A 27802-nucleotide genomic window follows, 5' to 3' on the forward strand; every position below is an offset into this window, starting at 1 on the left:
TTTCAAGTTTTCAACACATATTTCTCATTATATCATGAAACTCATTATCCTCCACAAGAGGTTTTTATTTATAAACTTTTTAAGTACTTTTTTTAAATCAATCCCTTTTTTACTTCGAGTTAATTTTAATTCGCCTTTTCTATCTCTTTTATTCCTATATTTCCCTATTCTTCTATTTGAGTTTTTTTCTCAAGTTCGCATTCATTTTGACGAAGAAATCCTGTAACTTGAGCACCGCCTTGTTTCGATGTGATATTCGATTTTTCTGTTCTAAAACATATTTACGTCCATGTCCATCCAAGTAGCGTCGCGTCGCAGGTCAACATTTTTGTTCACTAACCCAACTGATCAACTAAAGATCTTTATACATACATGAATACATAGATAGCCAATATGTACTTTCAAATCACCTACCGACCTACCTACCTCATAATACTTCATACAATTTAAAGATGACGGGATTTTTATTGGGACAAAAAATCTCGAGTTCCAAAAATAGCCTCTTGTACCCGGAGAGGCTGAAGTATGAGTCTTGGCTTTGGCTCGTATTACTGAGCGACCGGACAGGTCCTTTAAAGGTTAGTCTGGCCAGCCTAGTTAGCTTGGTTGGTAGCGCGTCTGTCTTGTAAGCGCTAGGCCGCGGTTTCGATTCCCGCCCGCGGCGAATTTTATCTTGAACGAATAATCTTCGTTCTCAGAACGGCTGTTTTTCTTCTAACCTGTCTTCCTTCTCTCTTCGATTTCGGGACGATCAGACCTTAGCAGTTACAGTTTCCTCTGTCAAACCTCTTGAAAAAAAAAAAAAAAAAAAAAAAAAAAAAAAAAAAAAAAAGTTAGTCGTCTTCACTTGAGGACTGCCCTTTAAAAAAAAAAAAAAAAAAAAAAAAAAAAGTTAGTCGTCTTCACTTGAGGACTGACTTTATTTAGGTGTATTAAATCCGAATTAATATTCATCATCATGGGAATATTTTGTTCTTTTTACTTACTTTATGTCTAATTTCCACCACCTCCTCCTCGTCACTTCCATTATCTTCATCTCCGCCATACTCAATGGAGGCGAACATATTGCTCACAATGTTGCTCTTCTGTTTCTCATGGAGGTTTTCGTTTTCCGACACAATCTCCTTCACTTTGCACATGAGACTGGAGAGTTGCTCCTGAAAATCAAATTATGTTTTTGTTATTGTTTGTGGTGGTGTTATTTTTGTTGTTACTTTGGTCCCGGATACAATGTCCCGTCCCGAATACGCGTCCCAAAATCAAATTATTGTTTTTTCTTCTTCTTCTTCTTCTTCTTCTTCTTCTTCTTCTTCTTCTTCTTCTTCTTCTTCTTCTTCTTTTAGAAAAGATGAGTGTTTTACCGCCGCGCCATCTTTATTTCGTAGCAATAAAACAACTGCTACATTAGACTCATGTGGTCTGTGTCATAGTATGTCCCTTATCAGATCGGCGATAAGGTGCTGGGTCAGCACGAGGACAACAGAAAGTAACCGGGGATTCGAACTTGGGACCTTCAGCATGGCAGGCAAGCCAAGCCGACCACTAAGTCATGGGAGCTACTTACCCTACAATACTGACTCTCCTTCTCCATCTGACTAATGTAATCCTCCTGCTTTTGTATGAAGGACACCAGCTCAGGGGGAGGCTGCACGGACATCTCTGGTCGTTTCAGACCTAGAGCGTTCCCCGCCCGATAACCCCCCAATCCCCCACTGGTGATTCCGTAGCGGGAGGGAGGAGGAACAGCAAGACCGGTATCATAGTCGTCCGCCCCGCGAAATAGACTGCCAGGGGAGGGACTCTGTGGGGGAACAATGAGAATAAGGAAAAAGAGAAAAGGAAAGTAATAAAATCATCCTAATAAAATCTGAGATTATAATTATACTTGATGCAAGTATAACTTTTGGATTTTTAGCACATTGCATACTCAAAAGAGATTCCAGGCAACCATATATGGTCTTATCGTCCCGGAATCGAAGAGAGAAGGAAGACAGGATAGGAGAAAGCCCGCCGTTCCGAGAACGAACATTATCCCATCAGGATAAAATCCGCCCCGGGCAGCGTTGAGAGCTTCGTTTTGAAGAGTACCTAAGGTGAAAAGTTTGGTAGGAAATGGAATAGGACTCAATCCGTAAGTGAACCCTTCCACTAAGAGGACTGAATACCAAAAACATCGGGACTCAACTCGTTAAAAAAAGGACTCAATTCGTTGACTCCCAACGGAATCATAGGGAATGAAGTGCCAACCAGTAGATAGCTTAATGGTTCCACTATCACATTTCTCTTTGTCACATTTTTGGCAATGTTTTTTCATAACAGAGGCCCATTCAACGAAAATGACATGTAGTACCTACAACTTTCTTCTTCTACTTCTTTTTCTGTGCAAGGAGTAAAAAGTTATTTCTAAAATAGGAATGTGGAACAGCTCCCTTTGAGGCGGACATCATTCTGAAGCTGCGGAACATACCTACAGTGTTTTGCAGGTACACCCACACAAATAACAACGACAAATCAAGTTCAATCATCTTGAAAAGCCTACGAGAGAGGAAAAACTCGGGTCGATTTCGAAAAATCCCTAAAAACCCTAGTCATATAAAATACGGTGAAAAATTTGGACCGATTGCAATTCTTTCTCATTACCTTGTATAGGTTCCCTATACGTAGAGGTAATAGAAAGTAAAAATTGATTATCTATTTTGGGTGTCTAATATGAATCTAACTAACAATATTACTTACACGTTTTATTATTTAGTTCCTTCTTCAAATCCTCGATGGTGTTGTTCTTCTGGGTCAACTCTCGTCGCAGTTCGGTCTCAATACGCTTCAACTTTTCCACCTTAAATTTAAATTGGTGTGGAGGTAGGATCCTATTGTACCTACTACTGAAACCGAATAGGAATACAGCCACATAATTGTCCTTACATAAACTCCTAGTACACCCCAGTGCTTTTTAACTTCACTTGTCCTGTTATTCCCATCACATACGTTCAAATAATATGCTTGACAGACGGATTGTTAAGCATTTCAAGAAAGAAGCTTGCACGTGTGTGGCAGAAAAAAGGATCGCAGGCAACAGGCAATTTAAGCCTTCTCATTTCTGCTATCATCTAAGTTTTTTTTTTTAAGAGGTTTGACAGAGGGAACTGTAACTGCTATGGTCTTACCGTCCCGAAATCGAAGAGAGAAGGAAGACAGGATAGGAGAAAGCCCGCCGTTCCGAGAACGAACATTATCCCATCAGGATAAAAACCGCCCCGGGCGGGAATCGAACCCGCGGCCTAGCGCTTACAAGGCAGACGCACTACCAACTAAGCTAACTAGGCTGGCTCTAAATTTAAATTGGTGTGGAGGTAGGATCCTATTGTACCTACTACTGAAACCGAATAGGAATACAGCCACATAATTGTCCTTACATCATTATTTGATAAAGTATCACTCTTTTCAGAGAAAATTAGTGACAAAGGTGTACTCTAATGTTGTATAAGTGCATGTGTACTCATAAAACACCTTTTTTTCTGCTTTGCTAAGAAATATAAGAAAAAAATCCATTTAAGTTTAATGATTAAACACGTCTTACAATTTACAATACACATTCTAGATGAGTGCACCAAGTTTTCTGCCCTGAAAGTGGACCATCACCTGCTTGCAGAACTAAGGCCGCTACTATCTACCAATCCAAACAAGGTAATCTCTTTCCTGAAGCTGCTTGAACTGCTATAGAACAAACAGAAGACGGTGCATATAACCAAGATGTTGACGAGCACCACCTAAATACAATAGAAGACAGATAGATTACAACTGTGATTAACTTACATGACAGTGGGAATGAGAGTGCGAGTGCAAATGTGCGTGCGTGGAGTGAGGAACACTCACAGTAGGGTATGCAGAGTAAGATTCAGCCAGGAGATGTTTCAATTTGGACACGGCTTCCTTATGGAAATTATCCGGATACTCAAAGCTCTTCTTTTTGAACGCGTCCATTTTCGACAGGAGCACATTAGATTTTCTGAAAGTCAATCATGTTTGTCAGGGAGGTTTTGAGACATTTAAAAATTAATTTATACATTTTCAGCCTTTTTGCCTAAACGAAATATCTTCTTAAAAATAATAATAATAATAAAGATATATATATAGGTATATGTCTTTAGGTAGGTACCTACTAAGGCTGCATTTTAAGTAAATATTGAACTAAAAGTTTGTTTATTAGGTAGATTATTTTACCTACGTTTTCAAATATTTACAAAAATCTGTTTCTCATGAAAAGTTTGAAATAAATGTTATTAAATTAGGTAAGAAAACAACAAATACGCGAGGACATTTTGCGTGGACACAATAGGTTATACCTACTCTAGTCCACCACTTAATGAACACTGAAAGGGGGAAAAAATACAGAAATAATAGTAAGTAAAAAATCCATTGTCTTGTTCTGCTCCAATGATTTCATACATTTTACGTAGGTACCTCTACTTACTCTTCGCCCTCTCCCTCACACCACCTTTGACTGATGTGTTTATTTTCCAGAATTTAATTCCCCTTTTTTCGTGGAAGGTATCTTTTGTTTTTCGTGGTAACGACATTGAGGAATACGGACATAGATACGAGGTATCTATCGTTATAAAACGACACGGGTGATGTAGGGCATTCATCCCTTAAAGTCTCTGCTAGTTGGAACATTCCCGCAACCCCTTTCGTATTATTTACGTCCATGTCCATCTAAGGGCGGAGAACTCGATTTGAAAATTTTCGTGTTGGCTGGGATTCAAAATCAGCCGTAGCGTCGCGTCGCAGGTCAACATTTTTGTTCACTAACCCAACTGATCATCTAAAGATCTTTATACATACATGAATACATAGATAGCCAATATGTACTTTCAAATCACCTACCGACCTACCTACCTCATAATACTTCAGGTAACAAGGTACCAACCTTTATGGTACCCACAGCACTGAAAATATTTCGTAGCTCGTGTTACCTACGCCTCTGAAAAACGAGATAACATGCTCCCCAAACTTTTATTTACATAAAGCTCATAACTTTCGTAAAATAATAACTTTTGTGTGTTTGCTTTTGGAAAAACATATTTCATAATCACGCTATGCGTTGAAATGTTTCAGAAGATAGGTAGGTGCACAAGGTACCTATCAAACCCAGGTACCTGGTAGTACCTACTTGCTATTCGTGTACCCTAGACTTGGCCATTTTTAGGTTATTTTTAGACGAGCTCTAAATTTCGATAGGGCAATTACTCGTATTTTGCCTCATTGAGAGAGAGAGAGAGAGAGAGAGAGAGAAAGGAAGAGCCCCCTAACATACGAGTATACTCTCACTGTGGTACAAAGAACAGAGAGAGAGAAAGGAAGAGCCCCCTAACATACGAGTATACTCTCACTGTGGTACAAAGAACAGGGAGAGATATTTTGCTTTCATTTGCCATTTCAGTGAATCAGTTAAAGACATGGGAAGTTTATTTGTTCTATAGATAGGCTTGTACTTCTATCTGGGAACTTCTTTATACGTTTTTAAAACTAATTAAGTTACAATGAGGGTTTTGGAATTAAAAGAAAGAGGATTTGTGCATCACGACATGCTATAGAAAATAAAATAACCCAAGCAGGGAAATGAGACTTGAACTAAATAAATAGGCAGAATTAAACACTACTATCTAAACAAAAGACAAAGCTAAAATGTCGAGAAGGTATTATTCAAAATAATAAAAACGGTTGTCCGTTTGGAATCGAAGCAAAAATATGGCACCTACATTCAAAACAAGTGAAAGAGATTGAGCTTTTTTTCACGGAAAGCCAGCCTAGTTAGCTTAGTTGGTAGTGCGTCTGCCTTGTAAGCGCTAGGCCGCGGGTTCGATTCTACAAGGACACAGAATATTTCCATTTGGTACCCAACGTACCTTACGTACCTATGTACATATTATAATGTGTCTACTGGAAGATACCAAACACTCGATGTAATCCGATGTATTTATAGATTTTATAGCATTTATACTAAATAAACTCGAAAATTTTCTACAGTACCACCTACATTAACAATAAATTAATGCAATCAGAATTTGCAAGTAAAAATCAATTACCTTGGTTTGAATTTCTTGCTCTTGTACATGTTTGTTGGTTGAAATCGCAGGTGTTTCTTCAGGAAAGACACGTTCTGAGCTTTGGCACGGGAGCTACTCGAATAATTCAACATAGCTTCACGCTTCACCTATGGGGAACGATACTGCGTTCCCGACAACCCCCCGAAATTTTATGGGGATTTTCGTTTGAAATTGAGATTTTTTTCTGTTGAAAAGAATTTGAGAAATTTGTGATACACACGCGATGCCGTACCTGGTACCTTACGTGAGAGGCGGCTGAATGGCTCAGTTAGATTGAACGGATTTTTTTTTTTTTATTCAAAGTAGATAGGTAGGTCGTGTGTGGCCAAAAAGTCCACTGCAAGGCCTAGGTGTAGGGACAAACAGCCCTAAAGAATGGGTTAAGCTTCTACGAATCTAGATAGGTACCTACTTTAACGAGCCCATGATTTATCATGTAGGGCCTACTTCATTGAACCTAAAACGTTGAAAGAGTGACATCCGCAATGGTGATAAAAAAAGTAATAACGAATTCAGAACCAAACATGTTTTTATTATTTTCTGTGAGCCATAAGATTGACCTCGATCATTGAATCTCAAAGTGTAATAACGAATTCAGAACCAAACATGTTTTTATTATTTTCTGTGAGCCATAAGATTGACCTCGATCATTGAATCTCAAAGTCACATAATAAGACATTGAACCACGAGAATCTTTGTTCTGATTGAAGTACCTATACGTATACAATTTCACACTAATCAAGCAATTGCTATTGCTATGCCTCTTACAAATGTATTTATGCAAAAGATCTGAGTGTACAGGCACTAGAATGGCGTAGGTACTAGTATAAACCTTAGGTGTGGTGTCTGAATTTGAGAGAAAACATCACTTACCCGGAACGGCACATTTGGTCCTAGTATCTGAACGAATTCTTGGAGTTTCTTGACATTCCCAGTAACAAATGTTATATTTTTAGTTGCGTTCGATGTCTGAATTTGAGAGAAAACATCACTTACCCGAAACGGCACATTTGGTCCTAGTATCTGAACGAATTCTTGGAGTTTCTTGACATTCCCAGTAACAAATGTTATATTTTTAGTTGCGTTCGACATTGGAAGGCTAGTTCCTACTGCTATAAATTTACTCAAGACTGAAAGAAACACAACTTTATTTGAGATACATGAAAAATTTCCGGCGCGAGCTGCAAACATTTTTGCCTTTACAAAAATATTCAAGACACTGATTTTGGTACACATTAAAAAAATTCACGGTTTTGGACTCTACCACAATAGCAGCACATTCAACTTGAGCTTCCACTGTTTCTCACTTTTACTTTCCTTACCTATATACTACATATTATATTAAAAAAAAAAAAAAATCTGATGTGAACATCACACGGCTTTCCTTATCCTATTAAATTATGCTTGGCTGGTTTTTTTAGGTATGATTTTGGGGTGTCTCCTTTTAAAATAAAGCTAAGCGTTACTCCAATCAATTTTTTGCAAAATAAAAGATACAAAATAAACTATTATTTATTAATACGATTATTCCTCATTGATAAATTATCTATACTTATACAAAATAATAAACGAACATAAATACATATGTCAAACAAATAAAATAAAATTCAATTAAAGTCTTATGTATACATAGAGGGGCGGGATTAATGACAGAGACATTTTGTACGCTTTTAAAGTAACAAAAGTTCTTTCATTAAAGTGATAGGTTTTTTTATCATGTTGAAAGCTACAAGCTACTTAATTCATCCTTCGCATTTAGCGATCTGTTTTCTTCGTATATTTCACCGTCCTTTTTTCGAGTTTGTTCTCAAGTTCGCATTCATTTTCATGAAGAAATCCTTTAACTTGAGCGCCGCCTTGTATCGATATGAAACCTGATTTTTCTGTTCGTCGGGCATCTCACCGTACGTCTGTTTAAATCCGTCAGGCTGAAAGCAAGAGTCCCATGATAACATATTTCGGCCCCGGGGCTTTACAATTTTTCCTTGTGCTTCTCCGCGGAACAAACGTACACTTCCATCCCGATCACCAAAGGCAAATGTACATATGGCTTTAGCAGATTTGTCGATGAATCCGGCTAACATTTTGTACAAGCCGAACGGGCCGATTTTCTGCAGAAACCATTTCACATAAGGGCCTGGAAAAAATCCCATCACGTGTCAATTGATATTGAGGGAGGGGGGGGGGAACCAATAGATTGAGCTAGAATTACTCTATAGGTATATAATTATCATAGGTAGGTTCTCTCTAAGACTTGTCCATGTCCAACCTGAATAAACTAAATAATTAATTAAAATGCTCTACTTACACATAAGTAACAATTGTTACTCTATTTGGCATTTTCCTTTTATTATTATTCAAAATTCAAAATAATTAGTTTAGCTGGGGGACTGATAAAAAAAAAAACAGGGAGTATCCTTTTAAGATACAAAATAAACTATTATTTATTAATACGATTCCTCATTGATAAATTATCTATACTTATACAAAATAATAAACGAACATAAATTTATGTATTAATACATATGTCAAACAAATAAAATAAAATTCAATTAAAGTCTTATGTATACATAGAGGGGCGGGATTAATGACAGAGACATTTTGTACGCTTTTAAAGTAACAAAAGTTCTTTCATTAAAGTGATAGGTTTTTTTATCATGTTGAAAGCTACAAGCTACTTAATTCATCCTTCGCATTTAGTGATCTGTTTTCTTCGTATATTTCACCGTCCTTTTTTCGAGTTTGTTCTCAAGTTCGCATTCATTTTTATGAAGAAATCCTTTAACTTGAGCGCCGCCTTGTATCGATATGAAACCTGATTTTTCTGTTCGTCGGGCATCTCACCGTACGTCTGTTCGATCTGTTTTCTTCGTATATTTCACCGTCCTTTTTTCGAGTTTGTTCTCAAGTTCGCATTCATTTTCATGAAGAAATCCTTTAACTTGAGCGCCGCCTTGTATCGATATGAAACCTGATTTTTCTGTTCGTCGGGCATCTCACCGTACGTCTGTTAAGCTTGCAAAATATTTTGTACAATAAAAGTAAATTCAATTTTCTTTGGGCTTTGTCCAACCCCACCAGCATTTCTCGATTACCACCTGAAAAATCGAAAGTATACTTTTGATTTTTCAGGTGGTAATCGGGAAATGGGAAGTACAATGCCAGGTGATGTTCAATCTTTACCAAGCTTGCAAAATATTTTGTACAATAAAAGTAAATTCAATTTTCTTTGGGCTTTGTCCAACCCCACCAGCATTTCTCGATTACTTGACGATTCATCAGACTGTAATTCAAAGTGTGTAATGCAGGAATTTAACTTCATAATAGACCTACATATGTAAAGTCTATGTAACTAGTACCACCTGAAAAATCGAAAGTATACTTTTGATTTTTCAGGTGGTAATCGGGAAATGGGAAGTACAATGCCAGGTGATGTTCAATCTTACTATTCCCCACCATTACTACCATGAAAATTGCGAGAGGAAAATAGAGCTCATGTTACCTTAGCTGACCTGTCGTACGACTACGCTTTCAACGTGTGACAGGCGGCGACAAGCCTGATGGATAAGTCGACACTTTTCTTTTACCTGGTAAGCCTCCTAGAGCATTGAAACAAAGGCATGTATCTTCTACTATTACTCGATCATTTATTGCTTTCATGGCCCTTTCACATTTTTTCTTACAAAGGTCATCAATTTCACCTTGTAACTCTGGTAAATCTATGTTTTTGTGAATCATCTACCCAACGTGTGACAGGCGGCGACAAGCCTGATGGATAAGTCGACACTTTCTTTTACCTGGTAAGCCTCCTAGAGCATTGAAACAAAGGCATGTATCTTCTACTATTACTCGATCATTTATTGATTTCATGGCCCTTTCACATTTTTTCTTACAAAGGTCATCAATTTCACCTTGTAACTCTGGTAAATCTATGTTTTTGTGAATCATCTACAAAAACAAAAACAAAGTTCAAAAATTATTCCGTCAGAGGCAATGTCCGTAGGTAATCTTTTGGGTCGGTGTTCGCAATTCACCGACTCCATTTATTATTATGGTAGACATTGCTTTCAGGAACAGGCTTCATGAATCAGTCTTCCTGAGCTGATAAGTACATAATAAGACATTGAACCACGAGAATCTTTGTTCTGATTGAAATACCTATACGTATACAATTTCACACTAATCAAGCAATTGCTATTGCTATGCCTCTTACAAATGTATTTATGCAAAAGATCTGAGTGTACAGGCACTAGAATGGCGTAGGTACTAGTATAAACCTTAGGTGTGATGTCTGAATTTGAGAGAAAACATCACTTACCCGAAACGGCACATTTGGTCCTAGTATCTGAACGAATTCTTGGAGTTTCTTGACATTCCCAGTAACAAATGTTATATTTTTAGTTGCGTTCGACATTGGAAGGCTAGTTCCTACTGCTATAAATTTACTCAAGACTGAAAGAAACACAACTTTATTTGAGATACATGAAAAATTTCCGGCGCGAGCTGCAAACATTTTTGCCTTTACAAAAATATTCAAGACACTGATTTTGGTACACATTAAAAAAATTCACGGTTTTGGACTCTACCACAATAGCAGCACATTCAACTTGAGCTTCCACTGTTTCTCACTTTTACTTTCCTTACCTATATACTACATATTATATTAAAAAAAAAAAAAAATCTGATGTGAACATCACACGGCTTTCCTTATCCTATTAAATTATGCTTGGCTGGTTTTTTTAGGTATGATTTTGGGGTGTCTCCTTTTAAAATTTACTTAATTCATCGAACATCGAAAGTTGTACTATTTTTTTGGATAGTGAAATTACTTTCTTGAAAGACAATGAAATTTCGCATGTTTTACAGAGACAGGTAATTAGGGCGGGGAGATACATATGTATTTCTGAAATTAACTTAAAATTAAAATAAAACAAACTGTATACATAAGTTATGTATTTAAATACAAAGCAAATAATAAAACATATGCATATCTATCAAATAGTTACTTCCTAGCATAATTATTTATTTATTAAACTAACACAATTGAGAATCGACAAATAAACATTCAATTAAAGTCTTATGTATACATAGAGGGCAGGGATTAATGCATCAGAGACATTTGTACGCTTTTAAAGTAACAAAAGTTCTTTCATTAAAGTGATAGTTTTTTTATCAATGTTGAAAGCTACAAGCTACTAATGTCATCCTCTCGCATTTAAGCGATCTGTTTTCTGTCGTATATTTCACCGTCCTTTTTCGAGTTTTGTTCCTCCAAGTTCGCATTCCATTTTCATGAAGAAATCCTTTAACTTGAGCGCCGCCTTGTATCGATATGAAACCTGATTTTTCTGTTCGTCGGGCATCTCACCGTACGTCCCCTGTTTAAAATCCGTCAGGCTGAAAGCAAGAGTCCCATGATAAACATATTTCGGCCCCGGGCTTTACAATTTTTCCTTGTGCTTCTCCGCGGAAAAAACGATACACTTCCATCCCGATCACCAAAGGCAAATGTACATATGGCTTTAGCAGATTTGTCGATGAATCCGGCTAACATTTTGTACAAGCCGAACGGGCAAGATTTTCTGCCAGGAAACCATTTCACATAAGAGGCCTGGAAAAAATCCTCATCCACGTGTTCAATTGAAATTGAGGGGGGGGGGGGAGAACCAATAGATTGAGCTAGAATTACTCTATAGGTATATAATTATCATAGGTAGGTTTTCTCTAAGACTTGTCCATGTCCAACCTGAATAAACTTAAATAATTTAATTAAAATGCTGCTCTACTTATACACATAAGTAACAATTGTTACTCTATTTGCATTTTCTTTTTATTATTATTCCAAAATTCAAAAATAATTAGTTTACTGGGGGACTGATAAAAAGAAAAAAAAAAAAAACAAGGGAGTATACTAGCCTGAATTTCCCTTGCTAAAAGACATAGCAAAGGTTGAGTGCGAAGCATCCATTCGTACACTTTGTAGCCAAAACCAGATATCAGCCCAAAGCAATCACTCGAGTTAGAGCTGATTAAGAGGCTGACGAAAAACGCCGACCCCGTCTGTACACGGGACAAGGTGAAGAAAAAGAAAAAGATTCAATTCTCAAACTAGGTACATAGATTTCACAGACGATAGAACTGATCTTACTCACCGACTGTCATGTCGTAATGTACCCAACATACAGCATTCTCATGTTGGACCGTCAAGGAAATCCTTGGTGGCCTAGTTTCTAATGAGTTAAACCAAGCTATCACCCACAGTCCCCAAGAACTTAATCCTCATCTCAGCACTCCAAAGTACAAGCAAGTGGTACCTATATTAGGTACACCTTCTTTTACCTGGTAAGCCTCTTAGAGCATTGAAACAAAGGCATGTATCTTCCACTATCACTCGATCATTTATCTACAAGCAAGTGTATATTAGGTACACCTTCTTTTACCTGGTAAGCCTCTTAGAGCATTGAAACAAAGGCATGTATCTTCCACTATCACTCGATCATTTATTGTTTTTATGGCCTTTTCACATTTTTTCTTACAAATGTCATCAATTTCACCTTGTAACTCTGGTAAATCTATTTTTTTGTGAATCACCTACAAAAACCAAAGAAAGATAAAAAAATATTCCGTCAGAGGCAAAAATATTCAGAGGTTCCAAGACTTTTCGAATACCTACTCAAATATAGGTATACTCTGTATGCTGTATCTATACGTATATGCGCCATTGCAAAAGATCTGATTGTACAATTACAATGTACACTCCTTGTTACCTTGTATGAGCATTCTTTCTTATTCTTATTAGTTCATCGAAATTATATGAGATTAATCTCATTAATAATTTCCACAGGTCATGTCGTAATGTACCCAACATACAGCATTCTCATGTTGGACCTTCAAGGAAATCCTTGGTGGCCTAGTTTCTAATGAGTTAAACCAAGCCATCACCCACAGTCCCCAAGAACTTAATCCTCATCTCAGCACTCCAAAGTACAAGCAAGTGTATATTAGGTACACCTTCTTTTACCTGGTAAGCCTCTTAGAGCATTGAAACAAAGGCATGTATCTTCCACTATCACTCGATCATTTATTGTTTTTATGGCCTTTTCACATTTTTTCTTACAAATGTCATCAATTTCACCTTGTAACTCTGGTAAATCTATTTTTTTGTGAATCACCTACAAAAACCAAAGAAAGTTAAAAAAATATTCCGTCAGAGGCAAAAATATTCAGGAGGTTCCAAGACTTTTCGAATACCTACTCAAATATAGGTATACTCTGTATGCTGTATCTATACGTATATGCGCCATTGCAAAAGATCTGATTGTACAATTACAATGTACACTCCTTGTTACCTTGTATGAGCATTCTTTCTTATTCTTATTAGTTCATCGAAATTATATGAGATTAATCTCATAATAATTTCGATAATAGGTATACTTACCCGAAATGGCACATTCGATCCTAGTATCTGAATAAATTCTTCAAGTTTCTGATTATTTCCAGTGACAAATGTTATATTCTTAGTTGGGTTCGACATGGGAAGGCTAGTTCCCATTGATACAAGTTTACTGAAGATTGAAAGAAATACAAATTTATTTGTGATACACAAAAAATTCTCGGAACGGGCTGCAAACATTTTTTGCAATTACAAATTTTTACGGCACAAATTTTCACGGTTCTGGATTGTACTGATCGGATCGGTACCATAGGTAACAGCACAATCAACTTGTGCTCCACTTTTTTTACTTTCCTTTTATCCACTGTTCTCGACCTCTTTGAAGCTTTTTTCACAAGGAGGCGTGCTGATCGTGAACTTCGTAGATTTCCGTCTTTCTCCGTTTGTAACCTGGATGATGGACAAAACAAAAAAATAAAAATAAAATGAAAAAAATTAAAATATTTTTCCTGACTCCTTGTTTAATTTTCATTTTTTAATTTAATTAAAGTTTAATTAATTTAAAATGTGTTGTCTTTTTCATAAAATTCCCATAACTAGGTATCTGGATGATGGACAAAACAAAAAAATAAAAATAAAATGAAAAAAATTAAAATATTTTTCCTGACTCCTTGTTTAATTTTCATTTTTTAATTTAATTAAAGTTTAATTAATTTAAAATGTGTTGTCTTTTTCATAAAATTCCCATAACTAGGTATAGCTGATGAATAGTGTATTCAAAACTTGAAACCGAACTGTAAGCATTTATTTTTTCGAAATCTTCATTGTACACCAAAGTGTTAAGGTACCTACCTACATTCAACTTTACTTGAACAAGTAAAAATCTTGATTATAAGTAGTATAATTCATTATAAATTTTGCCACAGTTGCCAATAATAAAATAGAGTGTAAAGATCTTGGTTTAGATAATTGCCTCAAAAAGTGTTTCTGTGTGGATATTCACTGAATTGATGAGTAAGCTAGTTTCTTTATAAAAGCTAGTTGTGTCGGTTTGTTTATAAACTTCAGGCCCTTGAACCTTGGGGTGTGATTATAGTAGTCTAATATGTGTATAATCATGTATTTTTTGTATAGTTATTTCTATTCCTATCATTTGTTTTATCTTGGAGCTTTCATCAATTCATCAGCTTTCATCACTCTCTTCAAACAAAGTACTTCTACTTAATGCATGGAAATGGATGAAGTTGGCACTGAGAAATGATGCCAACGCTAACAGGACTGACATAAATTGTTAAACTGAAATAATAGCTGTATGAGTGTTAATAAAAATGATCATGCATTTGTTGCTCTACTAGCAGTTCAATGAACTGAAGAACTCACTCAGAAAATAAAGGGCTCTTATATGCCTGAAAAAATCCTTAACAAAAAGAGACCCTTAAGGGTTTCTTTTCGTGTTGAACTTCTTTCTGTGTTGAACATTACATCAAAATCAGATTTATCCTTGGTAGTAGGCACTGAGAAATGATGCCAACGCTAACAGGACTGACATAAATTGTTAAACTGAAATAATAGCTGTATGAGTTTTAATAAAAATGATCATGCATTTGTTGCTCTACTAGCAGTTCAATGAACTGAAGAACTCACTCAGAAAATAAAGGGCTCTTATATTTATGCCTGACAAAATCCTTAACAAAAAGAGACCCTTAAGGGTTTCTTTTCGTGTTGAACTTCTTTCTGTGTTGAACATTACATCAAAATCAGATTTATTTTTAATATTTTGTGTGTTTTTTATAGACCTTCACAATGGAGCACATGAAAGATGAAGACAGAAAGCGTAGGTTGAAATACCTTGAAGAGAAAATCCAAGATCCTAGAAGTGTGATAAATGTAGATTGTCTTTTGGTAAGTTTGCATCAAAAATTAGAAATAAAGTAACTTTTTGGTAAATGCCTATAAATTTTAAACTTTAAGAACTGCAAGTTAATTTGTTGGGCATTTTTTTCTTAGTGTTAAATTAGGGGGGAAAAAATCCTGGTGTTGTAAATGCAGTTTTTTCACATAACATAATGTGAAAGAACCTCTTTCTTTTTATCGTCTAGAAGGGAGACATATACTCAGTTAGGAAAGATGTTTTAATTTCAATCATAAAAATGCACATTTTTTACAAGTTCAACATTGCCATAAACTCCTTTAATTAATCAGATTTTATAGATGACCTTTTATTCTAAAGATGTTATAAATAGGTACAGTATTATTCCAATGTTAATAAAAATCTGATTTTCTTTCATAGGATACTGTGCAAGCTCTTGTAGCAGACTGTGAACATCATAATGTGAAGCGAATGAAAAATGTGGAGGCATTCATGCACAGGTGTAAGTATTGTAGATTGATAGGTACCTGTCCGACTTAATGTAATAGAAAGTCGTGTGATGTTCACACCAGATTTTTTTTTTCTTTGACAAAGAAGAAGAAGAAGAAGAAAAATAGGTACTCATAATTTATTTAATATTATTTTTTCTTCAGATGATCAAGTGGCCAGAGAAGTATGTAAAAATCGGATGAAAACAGAAGACTTTGAGCTGATCAAAGTTATTGGTAGAGGTGCTTTTGGAGAGGTTCAACTGGTGAGTATCTACTAACTAGTTGTTAAGTAAACTATAAACCTTCACTTTTAAAGGCTAAAGTTCATTAAAATTGGACAACCCCTTCAAGTTGTTCAAAAGTCTCAGAACAAATGAACAGACATGATGATTTATTGAAAGAGATATTCTTCATTTAAAACTTAGATAACACTTTGTTCCTTGATGTGGACAATAAATTTATAACCTACAAATTATTCAAATTTTGAATTACAGATACGTACTTACATCAATAAGTTTGATATCATGATATTCACATGTGTACATGAAGTTTGTATTTTATTTTATTTAAGACTCTTGAACCATAATACCGGTACATGGTTCAAATTGATAATTATTAATTTATGTTTAAACTTTCAGGTGCGACATATCTCAACAAAACGAGTATATGCAATGAAACTGATTTTTTCTTCAGATGATCAAGTGGCCAGAGAAGTATGTAAAAATCGGATGAAAACAGAAGACTTTGAGCTGATCAAAGTTATTGGTAGAGGTGCTTTTGGAGAGGTTCAACTGGTGAGTATCTACTAACTAGTTGTTAAGTAAACTATAAACCTTCACTTTTAAAGGCTAAAGTTCATTAAAATTGGACAACCCCTTCAAGTTGTTCAAAAGTCTCAGAACAAATGAACAGACATGATGATTTATTGAAAGAGATATTCTTCATTTAAAACTTAGATAACACTTTGTTCCTTGATGTGGACAATAAATTTATAACCTACAAATTATTCAAATTTTGAATTACAGATACGTACTTACATCAATAAGTTTGATATCATGATATTCACATGTGTACATGAAGTTTGTATTTTATTTTATTTAAGACTCTTGAACCATAATACCTATACATGGTTCAAATTGATAATTATTAATTTATGTTTAAACTTTCAGGTGCGACATATCTCAACAAAACGAGTATATGCAATGAAACTGCTCAGTAAATTTGAAATGGTAAGTTGTATGTTGTATGGTAAGTTGTATGAAATGGTAAGAAATGAAAAAGGTAAGTTAGCAGAAAATTTCATTGTAGGTACCTGAATGAAGTCAGGCCTGAAATAACAATGCTATGCCTTTGACCAAAACCTCTGTAAATGGTAAGAAATGAAACAGGTAAGTTAGCAGAAAATTTCATTGTAGGTACCTGAATGAAGTCAGGCCTGAAATAACAATGCTATGCCTTTGACCAAAACCTCTGTTTCAATTTTTTAATCAATATTTTTTTATTTTAATGAGGGCTGTGTATTTTCCATTTTTACTTTTTTTTTTCTTCAAGAAGAATACATGTTATTAATATAAATAGCATGTAAATGATCAACATGCAACCTACTCATAAAGGCAAAGTCTGTTTAGACTGTATTGACACTCAATTTATTCAAAGAAGAGAGAGAGAGAGAGCATGCTCTGATTGCCTAGTTAGATTGGAGGGTAGTGCACCTGCTTTTTAAGCGGTATGTTGCGGGTTCGATTCCCACGTGGGGTAAACTTTATCCTAAACAAAGGTTTGTTCTCAGAACAGCTGGCTCTCTCTCTCATTCTGTTTTCATATTCTCTGACAGTGAGAAATCCATTGTTACAGTTCCCTCTATCAAACCTCTCTCTCTCAAAAAGGGGGGAAGAAATAAAAAAGGAAATAAATAAATTTACGATACTTACACAAAAAGCCCAATCTGAGGCTTAGGTGTAGGGGCCAGATAGCCAGGATGAGTTAAGCTTCTACGAATCTACGATATCTAGTTATGCACGTCACTCCAATTTGATTGGTTTTAGTTCAATGTGCATCTGCTAATACAAATTCCATTATGTATGAGACGCTATATTCTCCTTCAAGAAGAATACATGTTATTAATATAAATAACATGTAAATGATCAACATACAACCTACTCATAAAGGCAAAGTCTGTTTAGACTGTATTGACACTCATTTTATTCAAAGAAAGAGAGAGAGCATGCTCTGATTGCCTAGTTAGATTGGAGGGTAGTGCACCTGCTTTTTAAGTGGTATGTTGCGGGTTCGATTCCCACCTGGGGTAAACTTTATCCTAAACAAAGGTTTGTTCTCAGAACAGCTGGCTGGCTGGCTCTCTCTCTCATTCTGTTCTCATATTCTCTGACAGTGAGAAATCCATTGTTACAGTTCCCTCTATCAAATCTCTCTCAAAAAGGGGGGAAGAAATAAAAGGGGAAATAAATAAATTTACGATACCTACACAAAAAGCCCAATCTGAGGCTTAGGTGTAGGGGCCAGATAGCCAGGATGAGTTAGGCTTCTACGAATCTACGATATCTTGTTATGCACGTCACTCCAATTTGATTGGTTTTAGTTCAATGTGCATCTGCTAATACAAATTCCATTATGTATGAGACGCTATATTCTCTTCAGCCTCGTGAGGACGATTGAGTAGCTACTTTAATCTAGTAGTGACCAGTGGCGGCATTACCAAAGTAAAAAGGAAAATTATAGAAATGTCAGAAGAAATAGTAAGGGAGACTCTTAGTAATGCTGTGATATCCACAGAAATTGTGAAGAAGTCATGAGGACAGTTGAGTAACTATTTTAAGGTACTTTAATACGACCTGTCGGGGCATAACCAGAGTAAAAAGGAAAATTATAGAAATGTCAGAAGAAATAGTAAGGGAGACTCTTAGTAATGCTGTGATATCCACAGAAATTGTGAAGAAGCTCTCAGAAGCTTTACCGCAAATAAATCATGATTTAGATGTATTTGGATATTGAAGCCTAGTAGGAATCACGGATCACACTAGTTCTGCAAACTAGAGATCCTCATTTGAATCGCGATGGCGTGGCGTTAAAAAACTTTTTTAAGATTTTAAGTGAAGCTTGTATAACAAGTACACAGGTCATAATTTCGACAGGATAGCAAATAGCAATATCGTTAAAGGATTAATCTTGATCGTTGCTTTTTTTTCGGTCTTCTAAATATGTATACAATTATTTACTTTAATTTATTTTTTATTTTTTTTTTTTTTTTTTTTTTCAAAAGTACATAGTCTAATTCTCTTTGTTTTTATTTCCAGACTTTTCAGTTCGGGAAATGTTAGTAAAACATCGGATATGGTGAGTATTGATACTTTGTATGATTCGAAACCTTTCTCTATTTCTCACTCTCAATTCGGGTATTCCTACTGTCAGTTGGGAATGTTACCATCTAGTAGTCAAAGAACAGTATTAGCATGTGTACTTATTCCTTTTTAACTAAAACTCCAACCCTTATCGAAAAAGTCTATATCAAATAAGAAAAAAAAACTTTACCTATAACTAAAAATGAAAACAACAGATGAGAGAGAAACAATTCAGATGCAGTTTAGTTAGTTTTCCTTGTTCTTACCTATGTACGTTATGTCCAAGTTTACTAATTTAGTTTTGGGTTTGATTTCTTCTGTTTCATGTGCTTCTTGCATTTGCATGGCTTTCAGGTGGACAACGCAACAGATGAGAGAGAAACAATTCAAATGCAGTTTAGTTAGTTTTCCTTGTTCTTACCTGTGTATGTCCAAGTTTACTAATTTAGTTTTGGGTTTGATTTCTTCTGTTTCATGTGCTTCTTGCATTTGCATGGCTTTCAGGTGGACAACGTAAGTTTTCCTCATTTATTAATTTTTTCTTTCCTAGCTGATGTAGCTATTCTATACTGATAATTTAACTCGTGTGGTATGTAATTATTTGTTACTCTAAATTTCTAGAAGTAAATTTCTCTCTCTCTCTCTCTTTTTTTTTATTTTTTTCAACAGCTTGGTAGGTACTTACTACCTACCAATGTCATGTTTACTCTAATCAAAATTAATATTTCACATTTTCTTGGTAGTTTCTTACTCAAATATTTAGTTAAAATGGTGTTGGATATTTTCTAGGAACTATCCATTGCTGATAGTTCTCTCTCTCTCTTTTTTTTTTATTTTTTTTCAACAGCTTGGTAGGTACTTACTACCTACCAATGTCATGTTTACTCTAATCAAAATTAACATTTCACATTTTCTTGGTAGTTTCTTACTCAAATATTTAGTTAAAATGGTGTTGGATATTTTCTAGGAACTATCCATTGCTGATTGTTTCACACATATGGAAGATATGAGTTCTATTTCATTTTCTTTTTTCCAGGCAATTCCCAACGGAGGCCAAGCTAATGGTGAACTGAAAGACCTACTGGAGCGAGAGAGACGGGAGATGAGTCAGCTAGAAGAGAGACAGAGACAGTTGAGTGAGCAATACGAGGCTGTGAGTGCGAGAGAGACAGCGCTACGGGATGAAATGGGTCAGCTGGAGAAGAATCTCACCATTCTGAGGCATGATCTCAAAGAGGTGAGTTTATTTTGAATTAAAATTTAAAATTGGTTTAAAATTATGAAATTAAGCAATCTGATTGGCTAAAAAGTTTAAAATCAACCAATCAGGATGCTTCATACAATAGTTCCCTAGCCATTAGTGTCTCAACAGGAGTGCCCTAGCCCTTGAATACCAACCAATCGCAAAATATTTCATCAATTGAAAACATACCTACACCTTTTTTTATCACAGTATTACAAGTCTTTCATTTACTCAATCATCATATTTGTTATCGCTTTTTTTTTTTTTTTTAGCAACCTCCGTGGCCGAGTGGGTATCACACTAGGCTTGCACGCAGGAGGTCCCGGGTTCGATTCCCGGCGGGGCCAAGTTTTTTTCGGCTCTGTGCTTTGGAGTTCGCGGTGCACTCAGCCTGTGAGCAATTGAGTAGCTACTTTAATCGAGTAGCGACTAGTGGCGGCATTTACAAGTCGAAGAGATAATAGAATATGATTGAGTAATGAGAGACTTGTAATGCTGTGATACCACAAGTTAACGTGAGAAAGCTCTCTGCTTTACCACAAAGCATTACAACATTTATCTAGTTATTTTTTTGATTTATGTTTTGTATCTCAATAAGTAAGAATTTATAAGTACATCCGTAATCAAAGTAAAAAAACGATTTTATCAGTTTCAATAATAATAAACCGATTTTCTTCTTCAGTCTCAACGGAGGGCGGACAATGAGTCAGAAACTAAGAAGAAGGCAGAAGTCAACCTACAGGTCGTACAAACGAAAGCTGGGGAGATGAACAAAACAAAGAACAAGAGAAATGAATAAAACAATCAGCAAACCAAATGATAGAGGATAGCGAGTTTAGAAAAACGTAAGTGAAGTGATTTCATGAATTGAAACGAAGTGGAATACCAATTTAAACTCGACGATTGCCAGCCTAGTTAGCTTGTTGGGTAGAGCGTTCTGCTGCTTGAAGGCTAGGCCGTGGATTTCAATTTCCCGCCGTATCGGAACGATTGATCCTGAATGGATTAAAGCGGTTCTCCGGGGTTTCTCGAAGGCAAACCCGGCAGACTTTCTTCCTACGCGTTTCATTGTCTGGCCTTGATCAGCATCCTCGAAGTATATGGGGACCAGATAAGAAGTGTAGGCCGGAACTGCCTATCCCGAAAGTTCCCTCTATCAAACGTCTTAAAAAAAAACTTGATCAAAGAAAACCATGAAAAAACACTTCCTTCGGTTTTATTTCAGATTTCAGACATGCACGAAAAACTGAAAACAGAAGCGGAGACTGCCACCCGACTTCGCAAACAATCTGCCGAGCTCACTGTGGCCAAATCAGCAGGAGAACAAATGGTGGTGGAGTTGCAGAACATTCTGGCAACACTGGAGATGGAGCGGGACACGCTACAGCAAGAGGTAGCAACATTGCAGGCGAAGATATCCCAGGAGCGAAGCTCGAAAACGCAGGCTGTCAATCTACACAAAGAACTTGAAGGTATGGAAGATATCCTCACGTATCCTTTAAAGTTCAAATTCGTAGTAACGTTTGCATAGTTTAACTAAATGGACTCTATGGAGAATCTCATGGTCGTACCTGCCTCGGCGGTGTGGTGGTCAAGACGCTCGCCTGGTAAACAAGAGGGCGTGGGTTCAATCCCAGCCGAGGTATGGAAATAATTTGAGAATTTGACTACAAGAATAGTAGTAGCCTACTGCTCGAGTAAAGGGTTTACTCTCTCAGGTTCTTAGACTTTACATCTTTACAAATACCTATGTATAATAATTATATATGTATATGGTACGTCCTTGGTTTTATTTGCAATAAAAACTATTGTATTCTTGGTCACATTACGGAAGTAAAGAGACCTTTCAGTCTCACTCCGGCAGGATAAACAAGATTTATTCTAGTATGTGGACACCCCTTTATAGAGACTAAACCATCCCTTTCAATTCTCCAGGTCGTCTTCAGGCACTCAACACAGAGTTGGAGCGGAACAAACATCGCGAGCTTCAGCTGGCTGAAGACAATCGTCATCTGGGAGAGAAAGTGTCGAGTCTGGAGAAGGAATGTGCCTCGCTTTCCCTGGAACTGAAAGCGGCGCAGGCCCTTCCGGCAGGATAAACAAGATTTATTCTAGTTAGTGATTTCCTAAGATCGATCGACGGCCGGTCGACTATGTGTGGAGACCCCTTTATAGAGACTAAACCATCCCTTTCAATTCTCCAGGTCGTCTTCAGGCACTTAACACAGAGTTGGAGCGGAACAAACATCGCGAGCTTCAGCTTGCCGAAGACAATCGTCATCTGGGAGAGAAAGTGTCGAGTCTGGAGAAGGAATGTGCCTCGCTTTCCCTGGAACTGAAAGCGGCGCAGGCCCAATATCAGCAGGAAGTGAGAGCGCATGAGGAGACGCAGAAATCGCGCATGGTCAACAAGGAAGAAGCCAGTGTGGAAATTGTTAAAGGTAAGATAAATGACCTTTCGTAGGGTGGCTTAGTCTGTATTATAATAGGCTTCCATACTAGAGGCCTCGGTTAATAGGGGATATGCATTAGGTTAAAAGATAAAGTGCTATACCCCCATAATACATATTATGTCAAAATATATGAGACCTTGGTTAGACTGTGGGGGTAAAGGCACTTTACAGTCCTATCCCAGCAGGATAAACAAGGTATATTCTATTGTATTTTATGTATACCGTGGGTTCGATTCCCGTCAAGGGCAAACTGTATTTTAAACAGATAAGGCTCGTTTTTGAAACGCGTGTCTTTCTCCTGACCTCCTTCACTCTTCGATTTTACGACGACAAGACCTCCGTTGTTACAGTTCCTTGAAAAAAAAAAAAAAACAATCCGATAATAATTCTTGTCATTTTATGTTATTCTACTTCTTGCTCTCCCGTGCAGTGAGGATGGAATGTATATTCAGAGGTAATATTTCCTTTACATTGTATACGTAATAATTATGTATATCAAACACTACTGTTTTGTTTTGCCCAGTAGTCTTTGTAGTTCTTAGTTTGGTCTTCTTCACGCATTTCCTCTGGTCCTATTTGGTTTGTCCTTTAATTTCCCTCTTTTTAGTCCGTCCTTCCTTTATTATTACAATAGTAATAAAAAAGGTATAAGGGACGGACTATTGTATTATACAAACATTACAAACTTTAGTGATGTTAAGATTAATGATTCCAAACTTTTTATCAAATCAGATTGCTTAAATAAATTCATATGTACCAAAAAGTTACGAAAGTAAATTCATACTTTGTTATCAAAAATCTCGTTTCTCAATGATCACACTGTGTTTTAAAACCTAATTTAGACCCAAAATACTTCCATATCCGAAGTCCACCAGACCAACCACTTACACTACATTAACTCTTTCAGGAGCTAGAACTTAAGGATCTAATGGCTAAGCACAGGTCGGACCTATCGTCCAAGGAAAGTCTTCTGAGTAACGGCAAGGAGAGAGAAGTAGACTACAAGAAGTCTATAGACCAACTCATGAAGGACAGGGAAGACCTTCAGCAACAGATCAATCTCCTCAAAGAAGGTAAGAAGCAGAAAGGTCAAAGCACTTTAAGTTTTTCTTTAGGTTAACTGAAGTGGAACAACTAAGAAGCTTTGTTAGGGACCGAAAATCAGGTTAGTTTTGTTAGGGACCAGAACCATCGAGGCAGTTATGAAATAATATTGCTCTCGGGACCACACTTTGATATTTAGAGTTTGAAGTCATCAGATTGCTTAATCCAATCAGACTCGTGTAGTCTGCGTCGTAGTATGCCCATCCTGTAGTTGGCCAGTTTGCCTCTCATCAGATGGGCGAGCAGAGACAATACTTCCCATTTAGGTGCTGAGTTAAGACAAGAACTGGAAAAGGTACAAACACTGTCCTAAGTTTAATTTATAACTATCCTCATAAACTCCTCTCACCTAAATACTTACTTTCCTTGTCCGGTTATGACTAAATTGATCCTTTCCAGTGTTGCGCCACACTGATGTATTTTTCTTTGGCCGATGCAGTTAGTGATCTCTAGACCTAAATGTGAACCTGTAATAAACTCTGTCTTGATTATTTTTCCCGAATTTCCAGAGTAAAACCTTGCAGTCCCAAGTGGAACAGGAACAAGCGAAGAAGTTTTCCCTCCAGTCAGATCTGAGTGTTCAAACGTCGGAAGCAGCTCATCTGAAGGCCCGAGAAGAACAACTTAGTCATGAGGTGGCTATGTTGCGAGAGGCTAAGAGGAATATTGAGGAGGAATATCACAAGCTGAAGACGAAACGATCCGTGGAGGATTTGCAGATGAAAGAGTTGCAGGATCAGCTTGAAACTGAACAGTATTTTTCCGTAAGTATCTATCTAGTCTTCTTCCTAGCCTTTTCCTAATTAAATAGGGTCGGTGTTTCATTTTGATCTTTTCCAGGCAGCTCTATTGTGTACCTCATGTTCTGATATTTTTTTTCTCATCCAGGTCTTGATTCACACAATCTTTCCGTACGTATCTATCATCTACGTATCTATTCAGATGTTTTTCCTCCTCAGCGTGATCTTCAATTCGTCAATATTTTAGGGAGTCCCTGGGAAATAGGGTAAAGAAGTATACACAATAATACACAGTAGGAAAGAGATTAGGGGATACTCGATTCAAAGTGACCATGTTAGATTACTTGGTAAGCCCCACCCTTTGGGATTGGATACTTATATATTTAAGCTTGATCTGGAATGGACTTATCCCCTGAATTATTCAGCTTCGTAAGCCCCAGCTTTTATCTTTTCGGTGGACTCATAGGTTCCGATCTAAGATGGCCGTCCCGTCCCCCCCTTTCCCGTGCCCGGTTAGTTAGACTATGCCCTACACGTTCTAATGCTTTTTGTCGTGTTCCCATTTTGCAGACCTTGTACAAAACCCTCCGATCTAACATGGCCGTCCCGTCCCCTCCTTTCCCGTGCCCGGTTAGTTAGACTATGCCCTACACGTTCTAATGCTTTTTGTCGTGTTCCCATTTTACAGACCTTGTACAAAACCTCAGATGTTTTTCCTCCTCAGCGTGATCTTCAATTCGTCAATATTTTAGGGAGTCCCTGGGAAATAGGGTAAAGAAGTATACACAATAATACACAGTAGGAAAGAGATTAGGGGATACTCGATTCAAAGTGACCATGTTAGATTACTTGGTAAGCCCCACCCTTTGGGATTGGATACTTATATATTTAAGCTTGATCTGGAATGGACTTATCCCCTGAATTATTCAGCTTCGTAAGCCCCAGCTTTTATCTTTTCGGTGGACTCATAGGTTCCGATCTAACATGGCCGTCCCGTCCCCCCCTTTCCCGTGCCCGGTTAGTTAGACTATGCCCTACACGTTCTAATGCTTTTTGTCGTGTTCCCATTTTACAGACCTTGTACAAAACCCAGGCTCACGAGTTGAAAGAAGAACTGGATGAGCGAAGTCGAAACATTCTCGAGCTTGAAGAGGAGAGAGGAGATCTGACACATAGGTTACAGCTAGCCGTGGCTAGAGCGGATAGTGAGGCTCTGGCTAGAAGCATAGCTGAGGAAACTGTGGGGGAACTTGAGAAGGAAAAAACAATGAAGGTAATAAAACGTCTTAGAAAGACGTTTGGAACTCGAGAAGGAAAAAACAATGAAGGCAATAAAAGGTCTTAGAAAGAGGGAACTGTAATAACAGAGGTCTTATTGCATCGAAATCGAATAGAGGAGGACAAGATAAGAGATCCTATGAAACATGAATTCTTGTAAAAAACGCAAAAGGATAATTGGTTCCTTTATTTATTCATTTTCATTCCATTTTATTTTATTCCAGAAAAAAATCAATAAATTCATATGTACCAAAAAGTTACGAAAGTAAATTTAATTCCATTTTATTTTATTCCAGAAAAAAATCAGTAAATTCATATGTACCAAAAAGTTACGAAAGTAAATTCATACTTTTATTTATTTATTTATTTTAATTCCATTTTATTTTATTCCAGAAAAAAATCAGTAAATTCATATGTACCAAAAAGTTACGAAAGTAAATTCATACTTTGTTATCAAAAATCTCGTTTCTCAATGATCACACTGTGTTTTAATTTGTTATCAAAAATCTCGTTTCTCAATGATCAGACTGTGTTTTAAAACCTAATTTAGACCCAAAATACTTCCATATCCGAAGTCCACCAGACCAACCACTTACACTACATTAACTCTTTCAGGAGCTAGAACTGAAGGATTTAATGGCTAAGCACAGGTCGGACCTATCGTCCAAGGAAAGTCTTCTGAGTAACGGCAAGGAGAGAGAAGTAGACTACAAGAAGTCTATAGACCAACTCATGAAGGACAGGGAAGACCTTCAGCAACAGATCAATCTCCTCAAAGAAGGTAAGAAGCAGAAAGGTCAAAGCACTTTAAGTTTTTCTTTAGGTTAACTGAAGTGGAACAACTAAGAAGCTTTGTTAGGGACCGAAAATCAGGTTAGTTTTGTTAGGGACCAGAACCATTACATTATTTATTTACATAAATACACACACATTTTTCCTTTCTTTTTCTTAAAAGGAAAAGTATTTTCCGGTGTAAGGTCGTGACATCTTGCTTTTTGTCTTGTGTTCATCGAACCCCCGAATAACAGACTGAAATGTCACCATAGCTACCGCTCGTACCATCATCCCCCTTATCTACATAACTTGTTACTCCCGAGTGAAAGTTTCGGAGAGAACAACATTCCTATTTATCTTATCAAACCTTTAATTTTATTTCGTGTTTTGATGGTCGTCTTATTTTCGTGATTTTTTTTTTATTTATTTATTTTTTTATCTAAGTACATATTGATTTATTTTATTTAATTATCTTTATACCAACGAAATAAGCATTTAAGTGTTATTTTATTATTTAAAAATTTGGACCTCATTTTTGGTGATTTTTTTTCATCTCTTTTTGGAACTCGAAATTTTCCATGAAATCATACCACAGACATAACGAGTATAACGATAACGACCCACCATGCTGGAGTAAATTTTGATATTATTGTGGCTATAACTACAACTGTTGCTTCACTTACCTTTCAGTTTTCAGTCGAGGGAAATTTTAACCCCAAGTTCAGTCTGGTTTGGTTTTAAATATCTTTAATTTTCATTTCATCTTCATTTTAACTTTCAGCTGTTTTAACTTAAACCAAATAATTTTTAATCTTTTGGGAGAATGACCTAATGGCCAAGTTCCCGAAATTTGAAAACAACAATCTTTTCCATAATTGAATCAGTTTGGTTTTAAATATCTTTAATTTTCATTTCATCTTCATTTTAACCTTCAGCTGTTTTAACTTGAACCAAATAATTTTTAATCTTTTGGGAGAATGACCTAATGGC

General features: G+C 36.5%; 3 protein-coding genes across 3 annotated transcripts in view; 1 reads left to right on the forward strand and 2 right to left on the reverse strand.

The window, feature by feature from the left end:
• Positions 1 to 6674, reverse strand: part of LOC103524213 (serologically defined colon cancer antigen 8) — a 45657-nt gene extending 38983 nt beyond the window's left edge. The window contains exons 1-4 of the mRNA XM_026833303.1: positions 6087 to 6674; positions 3814 to 4006; positions 1565 to 1801; positions 983 to 1157 (exon numbers count right to left, since the gene is read on the reverse strand). Coding sequence (XP_026689104.1) covers positions 983 to 1157; positions 1565 to 1801; positions 3814 to 4006; positions 6087 to 6199 — 718 coding nt within the window. The 5' untranslated portion in view covers positions 6200 to 6674. The remainder of the gene's footprint in view (positions 1 to 982; positions 1158 to 1564; positions 1802 to 3813; positions 4007 to 6086) is intronic.
• Positions 6675 to 7839: 1165 nt separating this feature from the next.
• LOC103524194 (inosine triphosphate pyrophosphatase-like) lies at positions 7840 to 14490 on the reverse strand. Its single transcript, XM_008489203.3, has 4 exons — positions 14353 to 14490; positions 13546 to 13950; positions 13129 to 13279; positions 7840 to 8244 (listed from the first exon to the last, which is right to left on the reverse strand). The coding sequence occupies exons 2-4, from the start codon at positions 13738 to 13740 to the stop codon at positions 7889 to 7891; spliced, it is 702 nt and encodes a 233-aa protein (XP_008487425.2). The 5' UTR covers positions 13741 to 13950; positions 14353 to 14490; the 3' UTR covers positions 7840 to 7888.
• An 813-nt stretch (positions 14491 to 15303) lies between these two features.
• On the forward strand, positions 15304 to 27607 carry LOC103524215 (rho-associated protein kinase 2-like). The gene is made up of 17 exons (XM_008489224.1): positions 15304 to 15402; positions 15791 to 15872; positions 16024 to 16124; positions 16500 to 16655; positions 17031 to 17090; positions 20257 to 20457; positions 21689 to 21935; positions 22399 to 22509; positions 22668 to 22904; positions 23443 to 23495; positions 23824 to 23989; positions 24420 to 24436; positions 24530 to 24784; positions 25331 to 25390; positions 25836 to 26033; positions 26654 to 26819; positions 27594 to 27607. Exons 1-17 carry the CDS (start codon positions 15304 to 15306, stop codon positions 27605 to 27607), a joined length of 2223 nt encoding a protein of 740 aa, XP_008487446.1.
• The last annotated feature ends 195 nt before the right edge of the window (positions 27608 to 27802 follow it).

This window comes from Diaphorina citri, unplaced genomic scaffold, assembly GCF_000475195.1.
Source record: "Diaphorina citri unplaced genomic scaffold, Diaci psyllid genome assembly version 1.1 scaffold88, whole genome shotgun sequence".
NCBI classification, from domain to species: domain Eukaryota; kingdom Metazoa; phylum Arthropoda; class Insecta; order Hemiptera; family Psyllidae; genus Diaphorina; species Diaphorina citri.